At 46.5% G+C, this 21,886-nt stretch overlaps 1 protein-coding gene across 1 annotated transcript in view; it reads right to left on the bottom strand.

The window, feature by feature from the left end:
- Nucleotides 1-21,886, bottom strand: part of helq (helicase, POLQ like) — a 76,057-nt gene that overhangs the window by 2,106 nt on the left and 52,065 nt on the right. The window contains 5 exon segments of the mRNA XM_038792627.1: nt 3,061-3,195; nt 3,788-3,901; nt 6,264-6,437; nt 19,320-19,418; nt 21,454-21,611. Of these exon segments, the coding sequence (XP_038648555.1) occupies nt 3,061-3,195; nt 3,788-3,901; nt 6,264-6,437; nt 19,320-19,418; nt 21,454-21,611 (680 nt within the window).

Raw genomic sequence — 21,886 nt, 5'->3', positions numbered from 1 at the left:
GGGAGGGGGGGGAAATCGGGAATCGAGCACCACGACCGTGCTCGGGAGGGGCCTGGCCCGCGACCGGTGCCCACCAATCGTCGGGGCGGCGGAGGGGAAAGAGTGCGTCCCTTTGAGACGCCGGCCCGACGATCGGTGGGCAAGATCAAGCCGCCATGTCTTGCGGGGCGGCTGAGGGGAAAGACGGCAACTACGCACGCACGGGTTTGAGCTGCCCAACCCGCGCATGCGCGGCTGACGTCATTAGGCGCCGCCGCGGTGTCATTCTTCGCGTGCTGGGCCTTGAAGCCAGGGGCAAGGCCCGGCCGTCGAGTTTCCCGGTACGGCCCGCCTATCCCCCCGGGTAGGGGAGAATAGGGGGCCGGGAGAGGCTTCCAACGCCGTTGTGAACCTCTCCAGGTTTAACGGCGGCGTCGGGCCTTGCGGAGAATTCCGCCCATGGTGTTGCAAATGCTGGTAACTGGACGTTTCTCAATAGGACTTTTGCAAGTGCAGGGTTTGTTCATTGATTTGATTTTACAATGTTTCTCCTTTTTAATCAAGCTACGATGGAATGAACACAATTGGAAATATACAGACTACAGGTTCAACTTCTTTTGCAATCCAAATACAGTTTCAGAGTTATTCACCTCTATGCGAGTACAAATATGTAAACTGCAGCATACACCAGCCCATTTATTTATTTATTTATTTTTTTTAAAATTTAGATTAGCCAATTATTTTTTCCAATTAAGGGGCAATTTAGCGTGGCCAATCCACCTACTCTGCACATTTTTGGGTTGTGGGGGCGAAACCCACGCAGACACGGGGAGAACGTGCAAACTCCACACGGACAGTGACCCAGAGCCGGGATCGAACCTGGGACCTCACCAGCCCATTTATAGTACAGATAGGGAAACACTATTCTCTCTCCAACTGCAGTTCAATTTGCTTCTACAAATTGAGGGTAATTCTCCCTGACAGAGGGTGTTGCAGTTTCTCTCATACAACGAGGACTTTATTATACAAGACCTTTTTCTGATGAATATATACGTGCAGTTGTCTTTATTCTGCGGTAACCAAATCTCACTCTGATTTGGTTGATCCATCTCCACTGAAGTTCAGAAAATGGGTGACTCAGCAATGTGTCAGATATCAACAAATATGTACAATTAGTTGACTGCATCTGAGAGAGCCATGTGCATCATAAAGTCATATGAAGCCAACCTATTTAGCAGCATGACATGACACCATGATGTTTTGGATTTGAGATGGAACTTTGAGATCTGGGGCGGCATTCTCCCCTACCCGGCGGGACGGGGGGTCCCGGCGTAGGGGAGTGGCGCCAACCACTCCGGCGTCGGGCCTCCCCAAAGGTGCGGAATTCTCCGCACCTTTGGGGGCTAGGCCCACTCCGGAGCGGTTGGCACCACGCCGACTGGCGCCAAAACCGGCACCAACGGCCTTTCAGGCCTGCTGCCCGGCGCCGGCCGAAAGGCCTTCGCCGGTTCATGCGCGCTGGGGGATTCTCTTCCGCTTCCGCCGTGGCGGAGGAGAAAGAGTGCCCCCAAGGCACTGGCCCGCCCCCCCGATCGGGGGGGCCCCGATCGCGAACCTGGCCACCATGGGGGCACCCCCCCGGGGTCCGATCGCCCCGCGCCACCCCCAGAACCCCGGGGGCCCGGTCGCGCCGCTGATCCCGCCGCCACCAGAGGTGGTTCAAACCTCGGCAGCGGGTGAGGCCTCCCAGCGGCGGGACTTCGGCCCATCGCGGGCCGGAGAATCGCCGCAGGGGCCTCGCCGATCGGCGGGTCGTGAGTCCCGCCCCCGCCAATTCCCGGGTGGCGGAGAATCTCTGCCACGGCGGGGGCGGGATTTTCGGCGGCCCCAGGCGATTCTCCGACCCTGCTGGGGGTCGGAGAATTTTGCCCAGTATGTCCAAATCCAGTTTAGCTTTACATAAATAATGGGGTTTGAACATTATTGTGAACGTGCTCATGGCGCCTTAGCTGACACAGCCACATAAATGTGGGAGAGGTGGGTCCATGAGTCGATCACCTTAAACAAGAGGTGTGAAATTAAAGGAAAAACTTGCATCTAAACAGCGCTTCTCACTTCTGGACCTCCCCAAACCACTTCACAGCCAATTAATTACAATAATGGCTTCATTTTAGAAGTGATGTAGGAATTATGAGGGAAATGGTGGTGTAGACTGGACTGGTAATCCAAGGATATAGGTTCAAATCCCACTACAGCAGCTGCTGGAATTTAAATTCAACTAATTAATAAGAAATCTGGAATTGAAAGCTAGTCTCAGTAATTGTGATCATAATCGTCAATTGTCGTGAAAACCCAACTGATTCACGAATGTCCTTTTAGGGAAGGAAATCTGCCATTCTTACCTGGTCTGGCCTACATGTTACTCCAGACCCACAGCAATGTAGTTCTCACATTGCCAGGGACCCAAGTTCGATCCCGACCTTGGATGACTGAGTGGAGTTTGCACGTTCTCCCCATGTCTGCATGGGTATCCTCCCACAGTCCAAAGATGTGCAGGTTAAATGGATTGGCCAATGCAAATTGCCCCACGGTGCCCAAAAGGTTAGGTGGAGTTACGGGATAGGGTAGGGGCATGGGCCTAGGTAGGGTGTTCTTTCGGAAGGTCGGTGCAGACTTGATGGGCCAAATTGCTCTCTTCTGCACTGTAGAGATTCCATGATTCTATGAACTTACTGCCCTATGAAATGGCTGAGAAAGCCACTCAGTTCAAGGGCAATTAGGGATGAGGAACAAATGCTGGCTTGCCAGTTATGTCCATGTTCCTTAAAACATATTTTCAAAATTATAGGAAATTGTAAAGCTGTGCTGCCACTGGAACTCAAGGTAATTTTCTTTATAATTGGGAGCATCACTGATGACAGGAGAACTATATGTCTACCATTGTGGCGCTCTTTCATGGCAACAATGCCTTTAGGCTTCATTCCACCCTCACATCTCCTTTGGAGAGAAACCAAATGACGTGACTGATCACGATGTCAACAGAGTCCAAACGATGAGGTGAGGCCAGAAAACGGATCTTACTTTAGCAGAGGAAACTATCTGTTTTGCCTGGCGTCTGGACATATGTTCAATTGTCTTCACCAACACTTCAGGGCTTGCATTAGCCAGATAAGACAAAGATTTATAACCGGCTTTGTACAGCTGTCGAGCACGAGCCTACAAAACAAAACAGTGAAATAATTATGCACAGCATTACATATCGCTAACACACTTTCTGATGCTTAATCAAATTTACTGGAGTTCATAAAATATGTTGATTTTGGAGGAGGTGCAATTGGAAATATCAGATTGTCAGAACTTGGGGACAAAAAAAAACAAGTTAATGTTTCAGGTACAACCCTGTTGATGCTTGATAAAATTACTACAGTGTGCTGGAATGTAGTCATTTGAGAAAAATGTTTTTTTGTTTTTGACTTTATTATTCGAGTTCCACCCTGCATTTAGACTGTGCTTTTGATCGAGCCTCTAGCCCCGTGCTTAGACAGTGAATTCACGGTTTTGGAATCCATGTCCAACAGTGTGGAAAGTTACCTACTATATAATATTCCTCTCTCCTTCAAACCACCTATTTAATACTTCCAATTTTCACTTGACAAGGCAGATTAAGCCCAATGTCTCCAAGCTTTTTCTTTGTCAAAACACAAATACCTTATCAACAAATATGCCAGATACTTAATTTGCCGAGCAAACATCACCGTTGTCTTATAACTGCAGCATTTTATAAAAAGAATAATGCGGATTTACAAACCTCCAGGACGCCTGATACTTCCATAAGAGAAACAAGTTCTGGTTTCACACAGTATGACAGTTTGTGAGTGAGATCTTGAAAGAGGGCCTGGTATGCCCAGAACTCCTCTAATTCCTGTAGGCAATAAAACAACATAGAAATCAATCTTAGTTCAAGAAGAAACACTTTATACCTATGTATATACACATAAATGACATGAACCAAAAACCCCTTTGTTAAATGCTTTTATCCACTGGTGAAACCCGCATCTATGCTTGTTACCTCTAGAATTGACTATTCCAATCTTCTCCTGGCCACCCTCCCATCTTTCATCCGATATAAACTTGTGCTCACCCAATACTCTGCTATGCGTATTTAACTCGCATCCATCTGCTTGCCTCCCAACAGCACCTCAAGTTTAAAATACTTGTGCTTGTTTTAAATCCCTCCATGATCTCTCCCCTTCCTATCTCTGTGATCTCCTCCAGTCCCACAACCCTCCAAGTGATGTGCGGCCATTTAACTCTGGGCTATTGCACACACCCAATTTTAATCAGTCCACCTGGTGTTTTCAGCTGCCTTAGCCCTAAGATGTAGATTTCCCTCCTGCATCTCCCTCTCCTCCTTTAATGCCTACCTGTTTGTCCAAGTGTTTGATCACCTGTCTTGATTTCTCCCTCTGTGGTCCTGTGTCAAATGTGTTTTTTATTGATAATGTCAGAGTTAAGCACCCTTTTGCGATATTAAAAAGTGGTATAAAAATGCAAGCTATTGTTCAATTGATGAACTTAATATCTTGTCATGTGAGGGTCCCTTAGGCTGTTTTATCAAATGGCTGCAGTGATGTCACTGTGTGGGTGGAGCTGGGCTGTGATTCTGTCTTTTACTTTCGTTTTGAGCTGGAAGCTGCTTTGTGGCTCTGAGTTTTTTTTAAGCTTTTTTTTCAGTCAGGGAGTTGCATTCAAACCAAGGTGTATTTTGGTCTCTCTCTCTGCATGCTAAAGAATGTCTCCACACCACGTGATAACTTCACAGTAATACCTGTTGCTGTAAGGAATGCAAACTTATTGTTTTGTAGGAAAAAAGGGTGTTTGGCTTATGGATGTTGTTAGGAAAGTTATTAAGAGGGCAGCACGGTGGTGCAGTGAGTTAGCCCTGCAGCCTCACGGCGCCGAGGTCTCAGGTTCAATCCCGGCTGTGGGTCACTGTCCGTGTGGAGTTTGCACATTCTCCCCGTGTTTGCGTAGGTTTTGCCCCCACAACCCAAAGATGTGCAGGCTAGGTGGATTGGCCACGCTAAATTGCCCCCTTAATTGGAAAAAATGAATTGGGTACTCTAAATTTATATTTTAAAAAAGGAAAGTTATTAAGGGTTATCTATAGAGTACTGTGTCTTTGGGATGGGGGGGGGGGGTATCTGTGTTGGTAATTGATAAGGTGCTAACTGTGTGTTTATAAAATGTTAACTGGATTCATAGAATAAACATTGTTTTGTTTAAAAATACTTAATATCTCTGTTGCATCACACCTGGAAAGTGAGCCCTTGTGCGCCTCATAACCAAAATCTATTAACAGTTTTAGGTTAGGTGAACTCCATGATATACTTTGGTGTTCTCTAAACCCTGGCCCATGATAATCTCAACAATGATGCTTTTGAAGCACATCATAGCAAAGATATGTTATAGCAAGTTCCTTACATTATTTTTCTTAAAACATAGAAACAGGTGTTAAGTCCCAATGGTAACTCTATAATAAGAACGAGGAAGTACGTCGTGACTTCTTCAACCCAGGTTTATTGTGTTCAGTAATCACTTTTCCACAAAAAAGTGCCACCTGTAATCCCTTTATATTTGGTGCTGTCTGTTAAACAGTAAATGCAATTTATTAAACAATTAAAACCTCAATTCTAACTTAAGTACTAGGGAACATTAACTCTTTCCTAAAAACAGGTTTAGGCTATTGCCTCTCAAACATGTTCTGTCACTGCTGCCTTACAGCGCCGAGGACCCGGATTCGATCCCGGCCCTGGGTTACTGGCCGTGTGGAGTTTGCACATTCTCCCCGTGTCTGTGTGGGTCTCACCCTTACAGCCCAAAGATGCGCCGGGTAGGTGGATTAGCCAGGCTAAATTGCCCCTTAATTGGAAATTTTTAAAAAATAATTTAAAAAAATTAGATTGTGGCTGATCTGCAGATTGAAAAATAAAATTCCAAACCTAATGTAGTTCTTTCCAACAAGGACTTGTAGAGGAAAAAGTACAGGTAGTGTTCAAACACAACATAGAAAATAGTGCAGATTATATGATGTCCAAGTCTCTTTTTGAGTAGGTTCACAAAGTTGCTCAAAAATCTGGGAGTTTAAAAGCTATTTGCTAGTTATTTCACTATTTACAGGTTTTTGAAACTTCTGTCATGAAGTTTGTCAATGTACATCAGCTCATTATAAAGGTTTTTCAATTACAGAAAGAAATAAATTTAATTGAAGGTTTTACAAATACCTCACAGAAATGCAGCACACTAGAGGAGAACGCTGCTGCTGAATTCAGAAGATTTTGCATAAAGCCACGAGACATGTTGAACTTCTGCGCTACAGCCCACGTGTTCATCTCTTTGAAAAGGGAGTATAACACCAACGATAGGTAGAACCGGGCTACGACAAATCCATCCACAGTCTACAGGAAGAAAGATACAGCAGAATACTTACAACTGATACAACAATTTGTACCCTTCAGCAATAATATTCCAGTGATAGTCTGTAGAGATGCTTTCCTGCTCCTGAATGGGATATGTCAGCAACTATAAACCCCTGAAATAAGTTTATTAATATACATAGACAGTGACAAGGTAAAAAGAGACAACAACAGTTTGTATTTATATAGCGCCTTCAACATGATAAAATGCTCCAAGGCGTTTCACAAAGGCACTATAAATGTGACTTGAAACCACATTAGCAGAAATTCAAGCAGATTACATAAGAACATAAGAACTAGGAGCAGGAGTAGGCCATCTGGCCCCTCGAGCCTGCTCCGCCATTCAATGAGATCATGGCTGATCTTTTGTGGACTCAGCTCCACTTTCCGGCCCGAACACCATAACCCTTAATCCCTTTATTCTTCAAAAAACTATCTATCTTTACCTTAAAAACATGTAATGAAGGAGCCTCAACTGCTTCACTGGGCAAGGAATTCCATAGATTCACAACCCTTTGGGTTAAGAAGTTCCTCCTAAACTCAGTCCTAAATCTACTTCCCCTTAGTTTGAGGCTATGCCCCCTAGTTCTGCTTTCACCCGCAGTGGAAACAACCTGCCCGCATCTATCCTATCTATTCCCTTCATAATTTTAAATGTTTCGATAAGATCCCCCCTCATCCTTCCAAATTCCAACGAGTACAGTCCCAGTCTACTCAACCTCTCCTCGTAATCCAACCCCTTCAGCTCTGGGATTAACCTCGTGAATCTCCTCTGCACACCCTCCAGTGCCAGTACGTCCTTTCTCAAGTAAGGAGACCAAAACTGAACACAATACTCCAGGTGTGGCCTCACTAACACCGTATACAATTGCAGCATAACCTCCCTAGTCTTAAACTCCATCCCTCCAGCAATGAAGGACAAAATTCCATTTGCCTTCTTAATCACCTGTTGCACCTGTAAACCAACTTTCTGTGACTCATGCACGAGCACACCCAGGTCTCTCTGCACAGCAGCATGCTTTAATATTTTATTGTTTAAATAATAATCCCGTTTGCTGCTATTCCTACCAAAATGGATAACCTCACATTTGTCAACATTGTATTCCATCTGCCAGACCCTAGCCCATTCACTTAACCTATCCAAATCCCTCTGCAGACTTCCAGTATCCTCTGCACTTTTCGCTTTACCACTCATCTTAGTGTCATCTGCAAACTTGGACACATTGCCCTTGGTCCCCAACTCCAAATCATCTATGTAGATTGTGAACAATTGTGGGCCCAACATGGATCCCTGAGGGACACCACTATCTACTGATTGCCAACCAGAGAAGCACCCATTAATCCCCACTCTTTGCTTTCTATTAATTAACCAATCCTCTATCCATGCTACTACTTTACCCTTAATGCCATGCATCTTTATCTTATGCAGCAGCCTTTTGTGTGGCACCTTGTCAAAAGCTTTCTGGAAATCCAGATATACCACATCCATTGGCTCCCCGTTATCCACTGCACTGGTGATGTCCTCAAAAAATTCCACTAAATTAGTTAGGCATGACCTGCCCTTTATGAACCCATGCTGCGTCTGCCCAATGGGACAATTTCTATCCAGATGCCTCGCTATTTCTTCCTTGATGATAGATTCCAGCATCTTCCCTACTACCGAAGTTAAGCTCACTGGCCTATAATTTCCTGCTCTCTGCCTACCTTCTTTTTTAAACAGTGGTGTCACGTTTGCTAATTTCCAATCAACCGGGACCACCCCAGAGTCTAGTGAATTTTGGTAAATTAGCACTCGTGCATCTGCAATTTCCCTAGCCATCTCTTTTAGCACTCTGGGATGCATTCCATCAGGGCCAGGAGACTTGTCTACCTTTAGCCCCATTAGCTTGCCCATCACTCCCTCCTTAGTGATAACAATCCTCTCAAGGTCATCACCTGTCATAACCTCATTTCTATCAGTCACTGGCATGTTATTTGTGTCTTCCACTGTGAAGACCGACCCAAAAAACCTGTTCAGTTCCTCAGCCATTTCCTCATTTCCCATTATTAAAACTCCCTTCTCATCCCATAAAGGACCAATATTTACCTTAGCCACTCTTTTTTGTTTTATATATTTGTAAAAATGTTTGCTGTCTGCTTTTATATTCTGAGCAAGTTTACTCTCATACTCTATCTGACTCTTCTTTATAGCTTTTTTAGTAACTTTCTGTTGCCACTTAAATATTTCCCAGTCCTCTAGTCTCCCACCAATCTTTGCCACTTTGTATGCTCTTTCCTTCAATTTGATACTCTCCCTTATCTCCTTAGATATCCACGGTCGATTTTCCCTCTTTCTACCGTCCTTCCTTTTTGTGGATATAAACCGTTGCTGAGCACTGTGAAAAATCGCTTGGAAGGTTCTCCACTGTTCCTCAACTATTCCACCATAAAGTCTTTGCTCCCAGTCTACCTTAGCTAGTTCTTCTCTCATCCCATTGTAATCTCCTTTGTTTAAACACAAAACACTGGTATTTGATTTTACCTTCTCACCCTCCATCTGTATTTTAAATTCCACCATATTGTGATCGCTCCTTCCGAGAGGATCCCTAACTATGAGATCATGAATCAATCATGTCTCATTACACAGGACAAGATCTAGGACCGCTTGTTCCCTCGCAGGTTCCATTACATACTGTTCTAGGAAACTATCGCGGATACATTCTATAAACTCCTCCTCAAAGTTGCCTTGACCGACCTGGTTAAACCAATCGACATGTAGATTAAAATCCCCCATGATAACTGCTGTACCATTTCTACATGCATCAGTTAACTCTTTGTTTATTGTCTGCTCCACCATAACGTTACTATTTGGTGGCCGATAGACTACTCCTATCAGTGTCTTTTTCGCCTTACTATTCCTGATTTCCACTCAAATAGATTCAACCTTATCCTCCATAGCACCGATATCATCCCTAACTATTGCCCGGATATCATCCTTAAATAACAGAGCTACACCACCTCCCTTACCGTCCACTCTGTCCTCTTATGACCTTATGATACCAAGGTTGCAAAAGGCCTGGTTAAGCCTCAAACAGTTATCAAGGGGGACTGTTGGAGGCAATGACAATGGAACAGACCTTGTTAGAATTTTTTGAGCTGGTAACGAGCATGATAGATTAAGGGAAACCAGTAGATGTAATAAACCTGGATTTCAAAAAATGTTCGATAAAATACCACACAAAATGCTACTTAATCAGTTCAGAACCCATGGTGTTGAGGGCAGTATATTAGCATGGTTAGAAAATTGGTTAACTGATAGAAGACAGAGAGTTAGGATAAGAGAGGCATTTTCACGATATCAACCTGTAACTTGTCGAGTGCCACAGGGATTCATGATGGGGCCACAATTATTTACAATATATATTAATGACTTGGACGAGGAAATTGAATGCACTATTGCCAAGTTTTCTGTCGCCCTCCCCTCTCAGGAGAAAGCAGCCCATAACTGCCAGGAGCGAGAGAAGACTGGAGGGGGACCGGCGGACCCACACCTAGACGTGGTCGGCAAGCCAGAGGACAGGGCAGTTGCCGGGGTGGAGATTGGACTCTGGCGAGGAAGTGAGACACCGCTGAGTTGCGGTTCTCCGTGGCACATATACCACCCGCCCCCCCCCCCCCCCCCACACCGCACACCACCTTCACCCCCACACCACCTTCGCCCGTACCACCTCCAATACCCCCACCCCAGGTCTAATCATGGATCTTGTCTTCTATCTTGCAGGACCTGCTGATGATGGGGCGGGCCCTTTTGGTGTCCCCCACCTCCACCACAGCCACAGCCCCGGGTGCCGAGCAGCGATGAGAATACTGACACAGGTGGGAGCCATATATACAAGACCCAGGACATCCCAGAGCTCGAGTCTGACGCTGACACAGATTTCCTGTCACAGCTGTCTCCAACATCCTCCACCATTCCAGGACACTCACCTCGGTTGGGCACTTTAGTGAAGAGGCTCCAGGGGCACTTCCTGCTGCTCACCACACAAAAGCTCCGGTCCAACAGGTGGAGGTAGGAACTCCCGAGGAGTTGGACGGTTGGAGGGCAGGCTGATCCCAGGGACTAACTGCCGTTCAGACAGCTTTCAGGCTTCTGGAACAGACAGTTCCATCGATTGTTGAGGAGCCAGGGATTACATGAGGGGTTGTCGACAAGCATCCAGCACCTGCAGGCGCAAGTGGAGGAGTCCAACCCCGTGCAGGACCATGGGTGGTGCCCGTGGTGGAGGCTTGGGGGCGGCGGTTCGGCCATGGATCAGGATGTCCAAGGCCTGTGGCAATCTGTACAGGTGGTGGCCGAGGCCAGGACAGGGCTGCCCTCTCACAGGCAGCCATGTGTCAGAGCCACCTGGATATTGCAGCAGCGCTCCTGAGCATGGCCCAGTCACAGCGGGCCATGGCTGAGAACATCGGCGGCATTGGCCAGGCGCTGGCCAACGTGGCACAGACACAGAGGGAGTTGGCCCAGTCCCAGAAGGAGCTGGCGCAGTCACTGGCTGATGTAGAACAGACCCAGAAAGCGGTGTCACAATCGCAGCGTGATGTGGCACAGTCCCGGACGGAGGTGGTCCACTCTCTGTGCTCCATGGCCATAAGAATGCAGACCCGGGTCGAGACTGCAAGGGCCTCCAAGAATGGCAGTGCCAAGTGGCAGGGGAGACTCAGGGCTTAGCTCCACTCGCACCCCCATCCCATGGAGTAACCTGGGAATCATCAGGCACCCGGAGGGAGGAGGTGATGGGGCCTGTGCCGGTGACTCCCACAGGGGAGATGCTGGAACACCACAGCACCTCGGTCACCACCACCCTCCTCCTGCCCCTGGCGCATCTGGTGGCCAGTGGGCACAACAGGGCGGCACCACACAACCTGGGACACCCAAGCAACAGCCAGGCCCATCCAGGTCCGTTGCCCCAGAAGACAGCTGTCAAAGGGGACCCAGGTCGAAGGACAGGATTCACAGCAGGGTGCCACCACTCCTGGAACTGTCTGGGGATCCACATAGATGTAGGGTTAGAGCTCGTAAGGCCAGAAAAGTAGATACCAGTTAAATTGGCACGGGTGCAGGGCACAGTTTTGTGATAGGGGCGAGGGCACGGATCTGTAGATATTTGTTCACATTAAATGCCTGTGCACAATGTTACATCCTGCTTCAATGCTCTGTCAGAAGGGTGTTAGCAGTGGTCTGGGATGGCTGGAGAGAGGGCAAGGGTGGGAGGAATTGATGGACGCTGAGGGTGGGCTTGGCTCTGGGACCGCAGTTCTGCCAGTGCTCAGGTGTCCCCCGCCCCATACCCACATCTGCCAGCCGAGGGAATCGATGGTACTGTGTGAAGGAATGGCCTGCTCGCATGCAGGGATCACCCAGATGAACGGTAAGAAGTGCTACTGTGGACAGGAGCACCAGAGCTCTACAAAGGGCGGATTGTCATCATCCTCCATCCCATGGACCAAAGCCGCTGTTGCTGGCTGGCAACCCTAGCCCAGACCCCGTAGTGCAACAGGTGTGATTCACGGAGGGAGTTGCAGGCAACGGGTGGGGTTAGGATGTGGTATCTGTGCCCCTGGCCAGTCCCCCCCCCCCCCCCCCCCCCCCCCCCCCCCTTAGTTGGTGAACCTGGAGCTGATCAGAGAATCCTGTGCACATTGGCCCTGGCGCACACGGTGTGCGGTTCCCCCGTGCCTGCCTGGGCTCCATGTCCTGCATCCTCACCCTCCCTTGCACCCTCTTCGCCAGACGAGGACTGGCATTCATTCACCTCCTGCAGAATGTCACCCTCTGCTGCGCAATGTTGTGGAAGACAGAGCAGGCCATCACGCTGTGGGTGACCCTCCCAACATCATACTGGAGGGCCCCTCCAGAATGGTCCAGGCACCTGAACCGTGTCTTCAGGACGGCGAAGCACCGCTCTATCACGGCCCGCGTCGCTGCATGGGCATCGTTGTAGCGGGTCTCCGCGTCGATCTGTGGCCTCCGGATAGGTGTCATCAGCCATGACCGCAGTTGATAACCCCTGATGCCCAGGAGCCAAACCCCCTGCCGGCGGGGGGGCATCTCAAACATGTCAGGAATCGTCGAGTGTGCCAGGATGATGGCGCCATGCACACTGCCGGGTATCGGGTGCAGACATGCATGATGTGCATCTGATGGCCCTCGAATGGCAGGTGCTGCTGGTGCACACAAGGCCTCATGCAGCACCTCCTCCTTCTCGGCCTGTTGGGTGGCCGGCTCTCCATCCTCAGCAGCTGCCTCCTGTTCCTATGGAGCACAGACCGCTGCTGCAACGTCCTCTTCCTCAAGCAGCTCCAGGTCTTACATCCACAGTGCATCCTCCAGGACTGCGGTGACTAGGAGGAAGGCCCCCATTGCTGGTTGTATTCCAATATCCATTGTCTGCAGGGAGTAAAAGATCAATATGCTAGCATAGTGTGTATCCCCGTGCCTAACCAGGTCTGCTAGGCTAAATGGTGGCCCCGGTTGGCACTGCAGACTTTGCCCCTGCATGACCCCCTTCTTTCCACACCCTGGCCTTGGTGCCCGGCACCGTGGGGGCCTCTGGCCCTGGCGCCTGTACCTGGTGCCGAAGGTACAGTCAACTGGTGAGGTCCTTGCCAGTGGTACATTCCACGGCCCTCACTCGGCGTCCCCAGCAGGGACTACTGTGGGCTTTGCCTTTTGGTGGGCCGTGCCGGTTAGGTGGTATGGGTAGAGTGTAGGGATACTGGAGTGGAGGGTGTAGGGATACTGGAGTGGAGGGTGTAGGGATACTGGAGTGGAGGGTGTAGGGATACTGGAGTGGAGGGTGTAGGGATACTGGAGTGGAGGGTGGGGGTGCAGGGCACCCATACAGTTGGCTTCACTCTGCAGAACCAGGGGCCAAGGTGGATGGTCATTGGGGTATGCAGCAAGATTGCTGCCTTGCAGGCTGCGGCAATGGCGGTCCGTGCCTGGATGGAGGCCCTGGAAAATGCCGGGTCAGGCCCGCTAATGGTATGCCAACGCCGTTTACTGTATGAGCGGAGTGGAATGCTGTCGAGGCACAGGAGAATTGTGTTTTGGTGTGAAACCAGCACCTGCCATAAATTTCAGCGCCAAAAACGATTCTCCGCCCAATCACGTTTTGCGATTCTGTCGGCCGACGGAGAACCCTGCTCATTGGATTCTCAAGGGGTTTGACAGGGTAGGTGCTGAGAGGATATTTCCTATTGCAGGAGAATCTAGGACCAGAGGGAATAATCTGAGTAAAGAGTTGCCCATTTAAGACAGAGATGAGGAGGGATTTCTTCTCTCAGAGGGTAGTGAATCTGTGGAATTCTTCACCGCAGAGCTGTAGAGACTGGGCCGTTAAGTATGTTCAAGGCTGAACAGCACAGTGGCACAGTGGTTAGCATTGCTGCCTCATGATTTTGTGTGAAAGTGTTTGTGAGACTGTAATAAAAAAAACATTCCTGCCTCACAGTGCTGAGGTCCCAGGTTCGATCCCAGCTCTGGGTCATTGTCCGTGTGGAGTTTGCACATACTCCCCTTGTCTGCGTGGGTTTCGGCCCCACAGACCAAAAGATGCACAGGGTAGGTTGGCCACGCTAAATTGCCCCTTAATTGGAAAAAATGAATGGGGTACACTAAATTTATTTTTAAAAAGTATGTTCAAGGCTGAGATAGACGGATTTTTAATCAGCAAGGAAATAAAGGATTATGGGAATAAGGTGGGAAAGTGGCGTTGAGGATTATATCAGATCAGTCATGATCTCATTGAATGGTGGAGCAGGTGCGATTGGTCCAGTGGCCGCCTTCTGCTCCTATGTCTTATGGTGGTTCAGACTGTTAACAATGGTTTCAGTCTTTGCAATATTTAATTGTACGAGATTTTTGCTCATCCTACACTGGAAGTTGGACAAGCAATCTGATAATTTTGAGACATCGGGCGTGGGGGGGTGGATCCTGAGAGATGGTGATGAGGTAAGGCTGGGTATCGACAGCTCAGTTGATGTCGCTGAGGGGAAATGTGTAGATTTTAAATATATGGGGGACAAAAGATTTTTCTCTGGGAGACACCAGAGGTAACTGCAGAAAAGAGATGAATTAGATGCAAGAATCACATTGCACAATGAGAAAAGCGAATAGGGTTCACACCAAAAGCGGACTATTTAAGTCACCTGAACCAACTGCGAAATATTCAAATGCAAGTTTGAGCTGAAAGTTTAACTAAAAACTACAGCCTGGTCTAAGCCTGATACTCCATTGAGCAACACTGCAGGATATTTATTTGTGCTTTCTTTCTCAATTATAAGAAAACATAAGAATAAAATGTTTAGCTCAATGCTGTGATTATTGACCTTACATGTGCTTCGGGACAGACCTCCTGATACTAGTGGGCCTTTGACTTTAGCATTAATTATATGCATCATCCTAAGTATTGTCCTTAAGAATATTTAACCGGCAGGGAGGAGGGATGGTAGAGTGTTAGATATTTATTTATTTGTATTCCTGTTTGCTTTCTTTTTGGTATGGTTGTGTTTGATGCGTATATATAAATGCTTCAATAAAAATATTTAAAGAAAAGGATATTTAACCTGTCAGTGTTGTTACCCCATCCAACCTTTCCACAGGAAACTTTCAATGTTTGAATATTATTCTGCACTGGGTCCATAAAATCTCAAGTTATGCAACAGGTGTATCCTGATCATAACTAAAATTGAGGGTCTTATATTATTTTCATTGGGGTGAATTTTACCTGTTTAACAAAACAGAACTGCAATAGGTGTATTACAGCTTACCCTAGTTTTCAAGTGTTACAAAAATCTCAATAATTCTTTGTCTTTCGAAGGTGAATTCCTGCAGCCTGTTGTTGGTTGATTGCCAATTGAAAGCATTGCAATTTTCCTCTTAATCTCCCTGAACTTGTGCGGTCGTTCAGATGTAATTCCAAGCCAATAAAAGTTAGGGCTGGAGACCGATGGCGGGATTCTCCAGCTCCCCAGCCGTGTGTTTCCCAGCGGCGGGAGGTGGCGCACTGATCACTGGGGTGGGATTCTCTACTTCCACCGGACAATTGAATTTCCATTTAAGCCACCCCACGCTGCCGGGAAACCTGTGGGCGGGGGTGCGCTGTCGGTGGGACCAAAGTATCCCACCACCAGCGAATGGCCAGAGAATTCCGACCCATATGTTTCTCACAGTACAAATCAGAATTTGAATAAAGGAGAAACCACGTTCTGTAGCAAGCCCTGCTTAAGAATGGAAGAACTACATTTAATATGGAGCTTCCACATCCCCCTAAATCGTTTCACGTCTGAGGAATTATTTTTGACATATAATCATTGTCATTACATATCTGTGCACAGTTGGGTCCCGTTCCAGCAATCAGATAAATGACAAGTTAATGTGCTGCCGTGTTAGTTGTGAGCTAAAATGCTGGCCACATCACCGGGAGGGCACATTATTTTCAGAGTGCCATGAGGTCTTTCATATGCATTTCTTTCCATAATATGCCATTTACTGTAACACTATAAAATGGTATCAGGCAGCATGGACTTTTCCACTGATTATTAGGGAAACTATTAATAATAAATCTTAAGTTTTCTGATTGCATGAACACTGTTTCGTTTTGCTTTCTCTGAATTCTTATCCAAAGTAGCAAAAAAAAAACCTGGAAATTTGTGCTTCCTATCTAATAGGACAGATAGAATGTGGAACTATCAACCAATTGGAGTGGTTAAGGCAAATAAGGGGCTGCCTTTAAGGGGAAAATAGATAGATCCATGAGTAGAAAAGGGAGTAGAACGTTATGCTGATAGGGTTTGATGAAGATCTGGTCAGCCAAATAAAAGGGCGAGAGGAGACTTTTATGAAGCATAAATACCAGGAAGAATGGCCTATTTCTGTGCTTTAAATTCTATGTAACCGTATAATCTCAGCTAATTGCACAAATAAACCACTCCACTGACACTAAAAGTTGTAAAACTAATAATAATCTTTATTATTGTCACAAGTAGACTTACATTACAGTAATGAAGTTACTGAAAATCCTCAAGTCGCCACACTCCGACGCCCGTTCAGGTACACTGAGGGAGAATTCAGAATGTCCAATTCACCTAAGAAGCATGTCTTTTTTGACTTGTGAGAGGAAACGCACGCAGACACGGGGAGAACGTGCAGACTCCGAACAGACAGCGACCCAAGCGGGAATCGAACCCGGGTCCCTGGCGCTGTGAGGCAACAGTGCTAACCACTGTGCTACCGTGCTGCCCCGTGCAGACTATCAGACAAATTAATGGCTTTTGATGATAAAAGTCATCGCCTGCAACTGAAGTACACATCCTTTTCCAAAGCTGTTTTGAGACCCTTCTTGCATTAGAAGCCACAGGCTTGTCCCTCACAGTTGGGTTTTGTGAAATGGACTAGCTGCCAAAGCAGCCCAATTGCATAAGAAAATAGTGACAAACTCTCATTTTAGCCTATCAAATCACATAGGATGGGTACTGACACCCCTGAAGATGAAGAAATTATGTCAAAACCACGATAAAAACAGATTGAAACTGATCCTGCTGTATTGCAGCCAGTGTGGGGTGGGTAGGCGTCCAGTTGAACAAGCACAATCTATCACTACCTAGATCTGGTCAGCCAAATAGAAGTGGAGATCCGCCCAATGTCCCCTCAAATTTCCTTTTTTGTACTCCATATACAATTTATTTCAGGACGCAGGCCGTGACTATTTCTTGTACATCCACAAATATATGCAGCGTAAAGGGGCCGACTTGTACATGGCCTGCGTGGGAGCATCTGGGTTACTGTGCAACTGCGTATCTAGAGGAAGCATAGGACATAGGGTTTCCTCCCACAAGTCAAAAAAGACGTGCTTGTTAGGTGAATTGGACATTCTGAATTCTCCCTCAGTGTACTCAAACGGGCGTTGGAGTGTGCCGACGAGGGGACTTTCAGTAACTTCATTACCATGTTAATGCAGTCTACTTGTGACAATAATAAAGATTATTATTATTAAGTTTTACAACTTTTAATGACAGTGGAGTGGTTTATTTGTGAAATTAGCTGAGATTGTAAGGTTACATAGACATATGACATGCCTTCCCCAAGTGTCTTTAGGCTGTATCTAAACCATTCATTTAAATGAAAAGACACAAAGGAAACTCTAAAGCACTTTGCAATAGCAACTTTATTTTATGTAGAACTTTTAATGGAGAAAAATGTCCTAAGTACTTGATTGGCTGTACTGATTTACAACCAATCAAGTACTTTATGAACTACAACACATCTACCCTTATGACATACTACCTTCCTACAGCAACCGGAAAGCAAAAAGACAAGTTACCCAATTGGATGATGCATAACTGTCAGCCAAGCCCCCCCCCCCCCCCCCCCATTTTCAATATTTATCTCTGTTAAAGAAAATCTAAAATCCTTTTTAATGCTCTTATGAATTTTCTCTGTGACTGCACAGAGCACTATTCTGGAGATTGATCTTCAATTCCTGGAGACCCCAGACCAATGCTGGAGGATTGGCAACCTAATTGTATAAAGTCAGGAAATATGGTTGCCAATTTGTGCACAGCAAGTTCCCATGAACAACAATTAGATATATGACCAGAAAATCTATTTTAGCGATGGTGGTTAAAGGCCAATCTGGGATAATTCCCCATGTTCCTTTTGAATAGTGTCATCCACTTGAGAGAGCAGGCTGTGCCTTGGTTTAATGTCTCAACTCAAAGACAGCACTTCCTATAATGCAGCAATCCCCCAGAAGTACACTGGAGTATTAGATTGTGTACTCAAGTCTCTGGATTGGGTCTTGAAACTATAACATTCCAACAAAAAGGCGAGAGAGCTACCACTGAGCTAAGGTTAATGTCTTACAAAAACCTAATTGAGCAGTTATTTAATGGCTTGAAGTGGTATTAAGGCTGGAGCATCTGAAACAAGCATAAATGCAAGGAGAGTTTAACTTTTCTAATGTTTCTTTCTTTGCTTTAAGAAAGCGCAAATTTTGGGAAATCGATTTTTGTAAGGAATTCACAAAGGATAAAGGCTCTGTATTCCCAACTGTGAACAATTAGCCTGCTTGGATGCAAGCACAATGGGCGGGATTCTCCGGTATCTGGCAGGCGGGCCGTACTGGCGCCAAAGAGTGGTGTGAACCACTCCAGTGTCGGGCCGGCCAGAAGGTGCGGAATCCTCTGCACCTTCGGGTGCTAGGCCAGCGCTGGAGTGGTTGGCGCCGCGCCAACCAGCGCCGAAGGACCTCTGCCGGCCGGCGTGAGTTGGCGCATGCGCAGGAGTGCCAGCGTGTTCCCAGGACTGCTGCCGTGATTCCGGCACATGCGCAGGGAGTTTCTTCTCTGCACCTGCCATAACAGCGGCCGGCGCAAAGGGAAAGAGCGCCCCCACGGCACAGGCCCGCCCGCAGACCGGTGGGCCACGATCGTGGACCAGGCCACCCTCGGGGCCAAATCCCCCCCCCCCGAGGACTCCGCAGGCCACCCGCAGAGGCAGGTCCCACCAGTAAGAACCTTGTATAATTTACGCCGGTGTGACTGGACCGAAAACGGGCGGCCGCTCGGCCCATCGCGGAGCGGAGAATCGCCGGGGGGGGGGGGGGGGGGGCCTACTGCCAACGGTCCCCTACTGGCACGGAGTGATTCCCGCCCCTGCCAAAAAAACAGCGCCGGAGAATTCGGAAGCCGGTGTCGGGGCAGGGTTCACACCGCCCCCCCCGGCGATTCTCCGGCCCGGCGGGGGGTCGGAGACTCCTGCCCAATATCTTCCAATACATTAACATCTTTTAATACATTTGAGAGGGCAGATTTTACTCTTACCTTCCTGACTGCTTGACCAGAGGCCTTCTTTGTAAGGAAGCTCTCGGGTACACCCACAATGGCAAAGACCTTCTGTTCAACTACATCCAAATGATGAAACTAAATTGTAATAAAACATTTTATTGAAATCATTCTTCGGCAAACTGCTGTAATATTGTCACAAGATTAAATAATTCCCTGCACTGCACAGGATCAAAGATAAAATAAACGACGAATCAGAAGAACTGATAACTGCCTCTATAATTTGAACACGCAGTGAATCCCTCAATAAAATTGGAAGTATATGCACAGGCTATTGTGGGTGTGAGGGATCTGGTACAAGGGAGTCAAGTGTTCATATAATATTGCCAAATGTAATTGCTACTCCATAATGTTTAAAGCTTTCCAATGAAATTTTTATGAGTTCAGTCTTGTTTTAAAAAAAATTGTTTTTGGGGGTGTGGGAGTTTTTGGCAAGTAGGCATTTACTGCCTCCCCTAGTTGGCCCCTGAAGTAGGGCTTTTTCTGTGAATTACTGAAATCTATTTAGTGTTGCTACATGGAGTAAGGTAGAGAATTCTAGGAAATTAACGCAGCGATGATGAAGGAACAGCGATATGTGTTTAAGTCAGGATGGTGTGTGTGATTTGAAGGGGAACGTGATGGTGATGGTCTTCCTTCTTGTGAAATAACAAGTAGTTCATGAGAGTGGTATCACTGTGATATTAAATGTCATATTATTGGTTCAGGATTTTGGACTTTTGGAGATGGACACATTCTAAAGTAGAACTGGAGTAACTAGTTCAGGTTGATCCTAAAGCATCAGTCATCATCAGTATCTTGAGGCTCTCTCCCCATACACACATACATTTGAATGTGCACATATATAGTAATATTCTCCACAGACAATTTTTCAGTATGCTCCCAGCTTACACACAGGTTGTCCAAAGAAGTTCCCTTCTTCATTCAATAGCATGCACAAAGGAGTAGGTTACTGAATGGTAAACAGTCAAATCGATGGATGTCACGATAAAAACATGCGGATCAGGGTGTTGATGCTATGAGGTTTTTTCAAGTACTGTTCATCTTTAGCACTCACCCAGGTGCTCATATTTCATCTATGAGTCCATGAGGGGTGAAGGCAGAACTGTGTATTGAAGATTAGATTGGATAGCTAGATGATGGGAAAAGTGGTTGAAGTTACATGGAAAAAGGATGGGTAAATGTGATTTGTTCATGTGTTGAACACAGGTAGCTTGGGTCAAATATTTCTGTGCAGCGCTCTCTATGTATTTTTATGCAGCGAGAATCAAACAGTTAGAAAAAAACAAAATGGCACACAATTCCTCCTCTTTCATTGGGCCCCGAGCAAGGCTTTACAAAATTCTAACATTTAACGGTAACTTCCAATTCCTTTCAAGCTAGGACATTATACACAGTAATGCTCAGTCAGAAACATTTAGAAATACCACACTATGTCAATTGCTTTTTCAACCATGTTATCCAAACTATAATCTTCATGGAATATGTACGTACAAGCATTGAAAAATTATAAGGGGGTAGCTGTCACAAGGGCACTACGTTGTGGTTTTCCTGAACTCTCTTGGATGGTAATACTGCAAGATGTGATACGGTCAAATTGTGGTATTTTAGCATAGAAGAAAAACAATTGTGCCTGTGCCAGCTACATGAGGTAGCTATTTACTTGGATCCTATTTTATTATCCTTCTCTGTATCTTTCATGTTTTACTTGGCATTTATCTCTAATTCCTTCTTAAATCCTATTGATTTGACACAGTAGTCACTTGCAGTGCAACAGTTTATGCTCTCAAATTACTTTGCATGAACAAACTCTTCTTTTATACCTGTACCAATCCTAACAGAAAGCTCACTTGTTCCCAATTCACCAGTGAAAAACATTCCCTATTTATGTTCTCAAAATTTCTATTCGATCCCCTTTAAGTTTCTCTGCTCCAGAAAACACAGCTCTAGTTTATCCAGGTCTCTCATTTCTGGTATTTAACTAAAAGGACACACTGACATTTTGTTCAATTTTGTCCTTATGAATGCAAACGTTAAGTACTGAGGTGAGCAAGCTGACTTGGATGGAATGGCTGTGTAACTGTGAGTGCCACACCAAATCCTCATACCATACCTGCCTAAAATAGACCATCCAATCCGGAGTGCACTGGGAAACCATATTATACGGTGTTACCAGGTAGATGAGGTGAAGATAGTTGCCAAGCACCAACCCCTCCAGACTTTTCTTCAAGTCCATGTTCAAAGTATCACAGTAAGCCAAGTCTATTGATCCTAGAGGCAAACCAAAATGTGAGAGAATACATATGTCCAACACAGAGAGATGATCTCAATGAAACATATAAAATAATTAGGGGGGTTTGACAGGTTAGATGCTGAGAGACTGTTTTCTCCCATCGGAGAGTCTAAGATTATGGGTCAGAGTCTCAGGATGAGGAGTCCTAAAAAGTAAGGTTGGGGGGGGGGGGGGGGGGGGGGGGGGGGGGGGGGGGGTTGTTGGTTTACGGGTATAGGGTGGATACGTGGGTTTGAGTAGGGTGATCATTGCT

Source organism: Scyliorhinus canicula, chromosome 3, assembly GCF_902713615.1.
Source record: "Scyliorhinus canicula chromosome 3, sScyCan1.1, whole genome shotgun sequence".
Lineage (NCBI taxonomy): Eukaryota > Metazoa > Chordata > Chondrichthyes > Carcharhiniformes > Scyliorhinidae > Scyliorhinus > Scyliorhinus canicula.
This window is presented reverse-complemented; position numbering and strand designations above follow the sequence as displayed.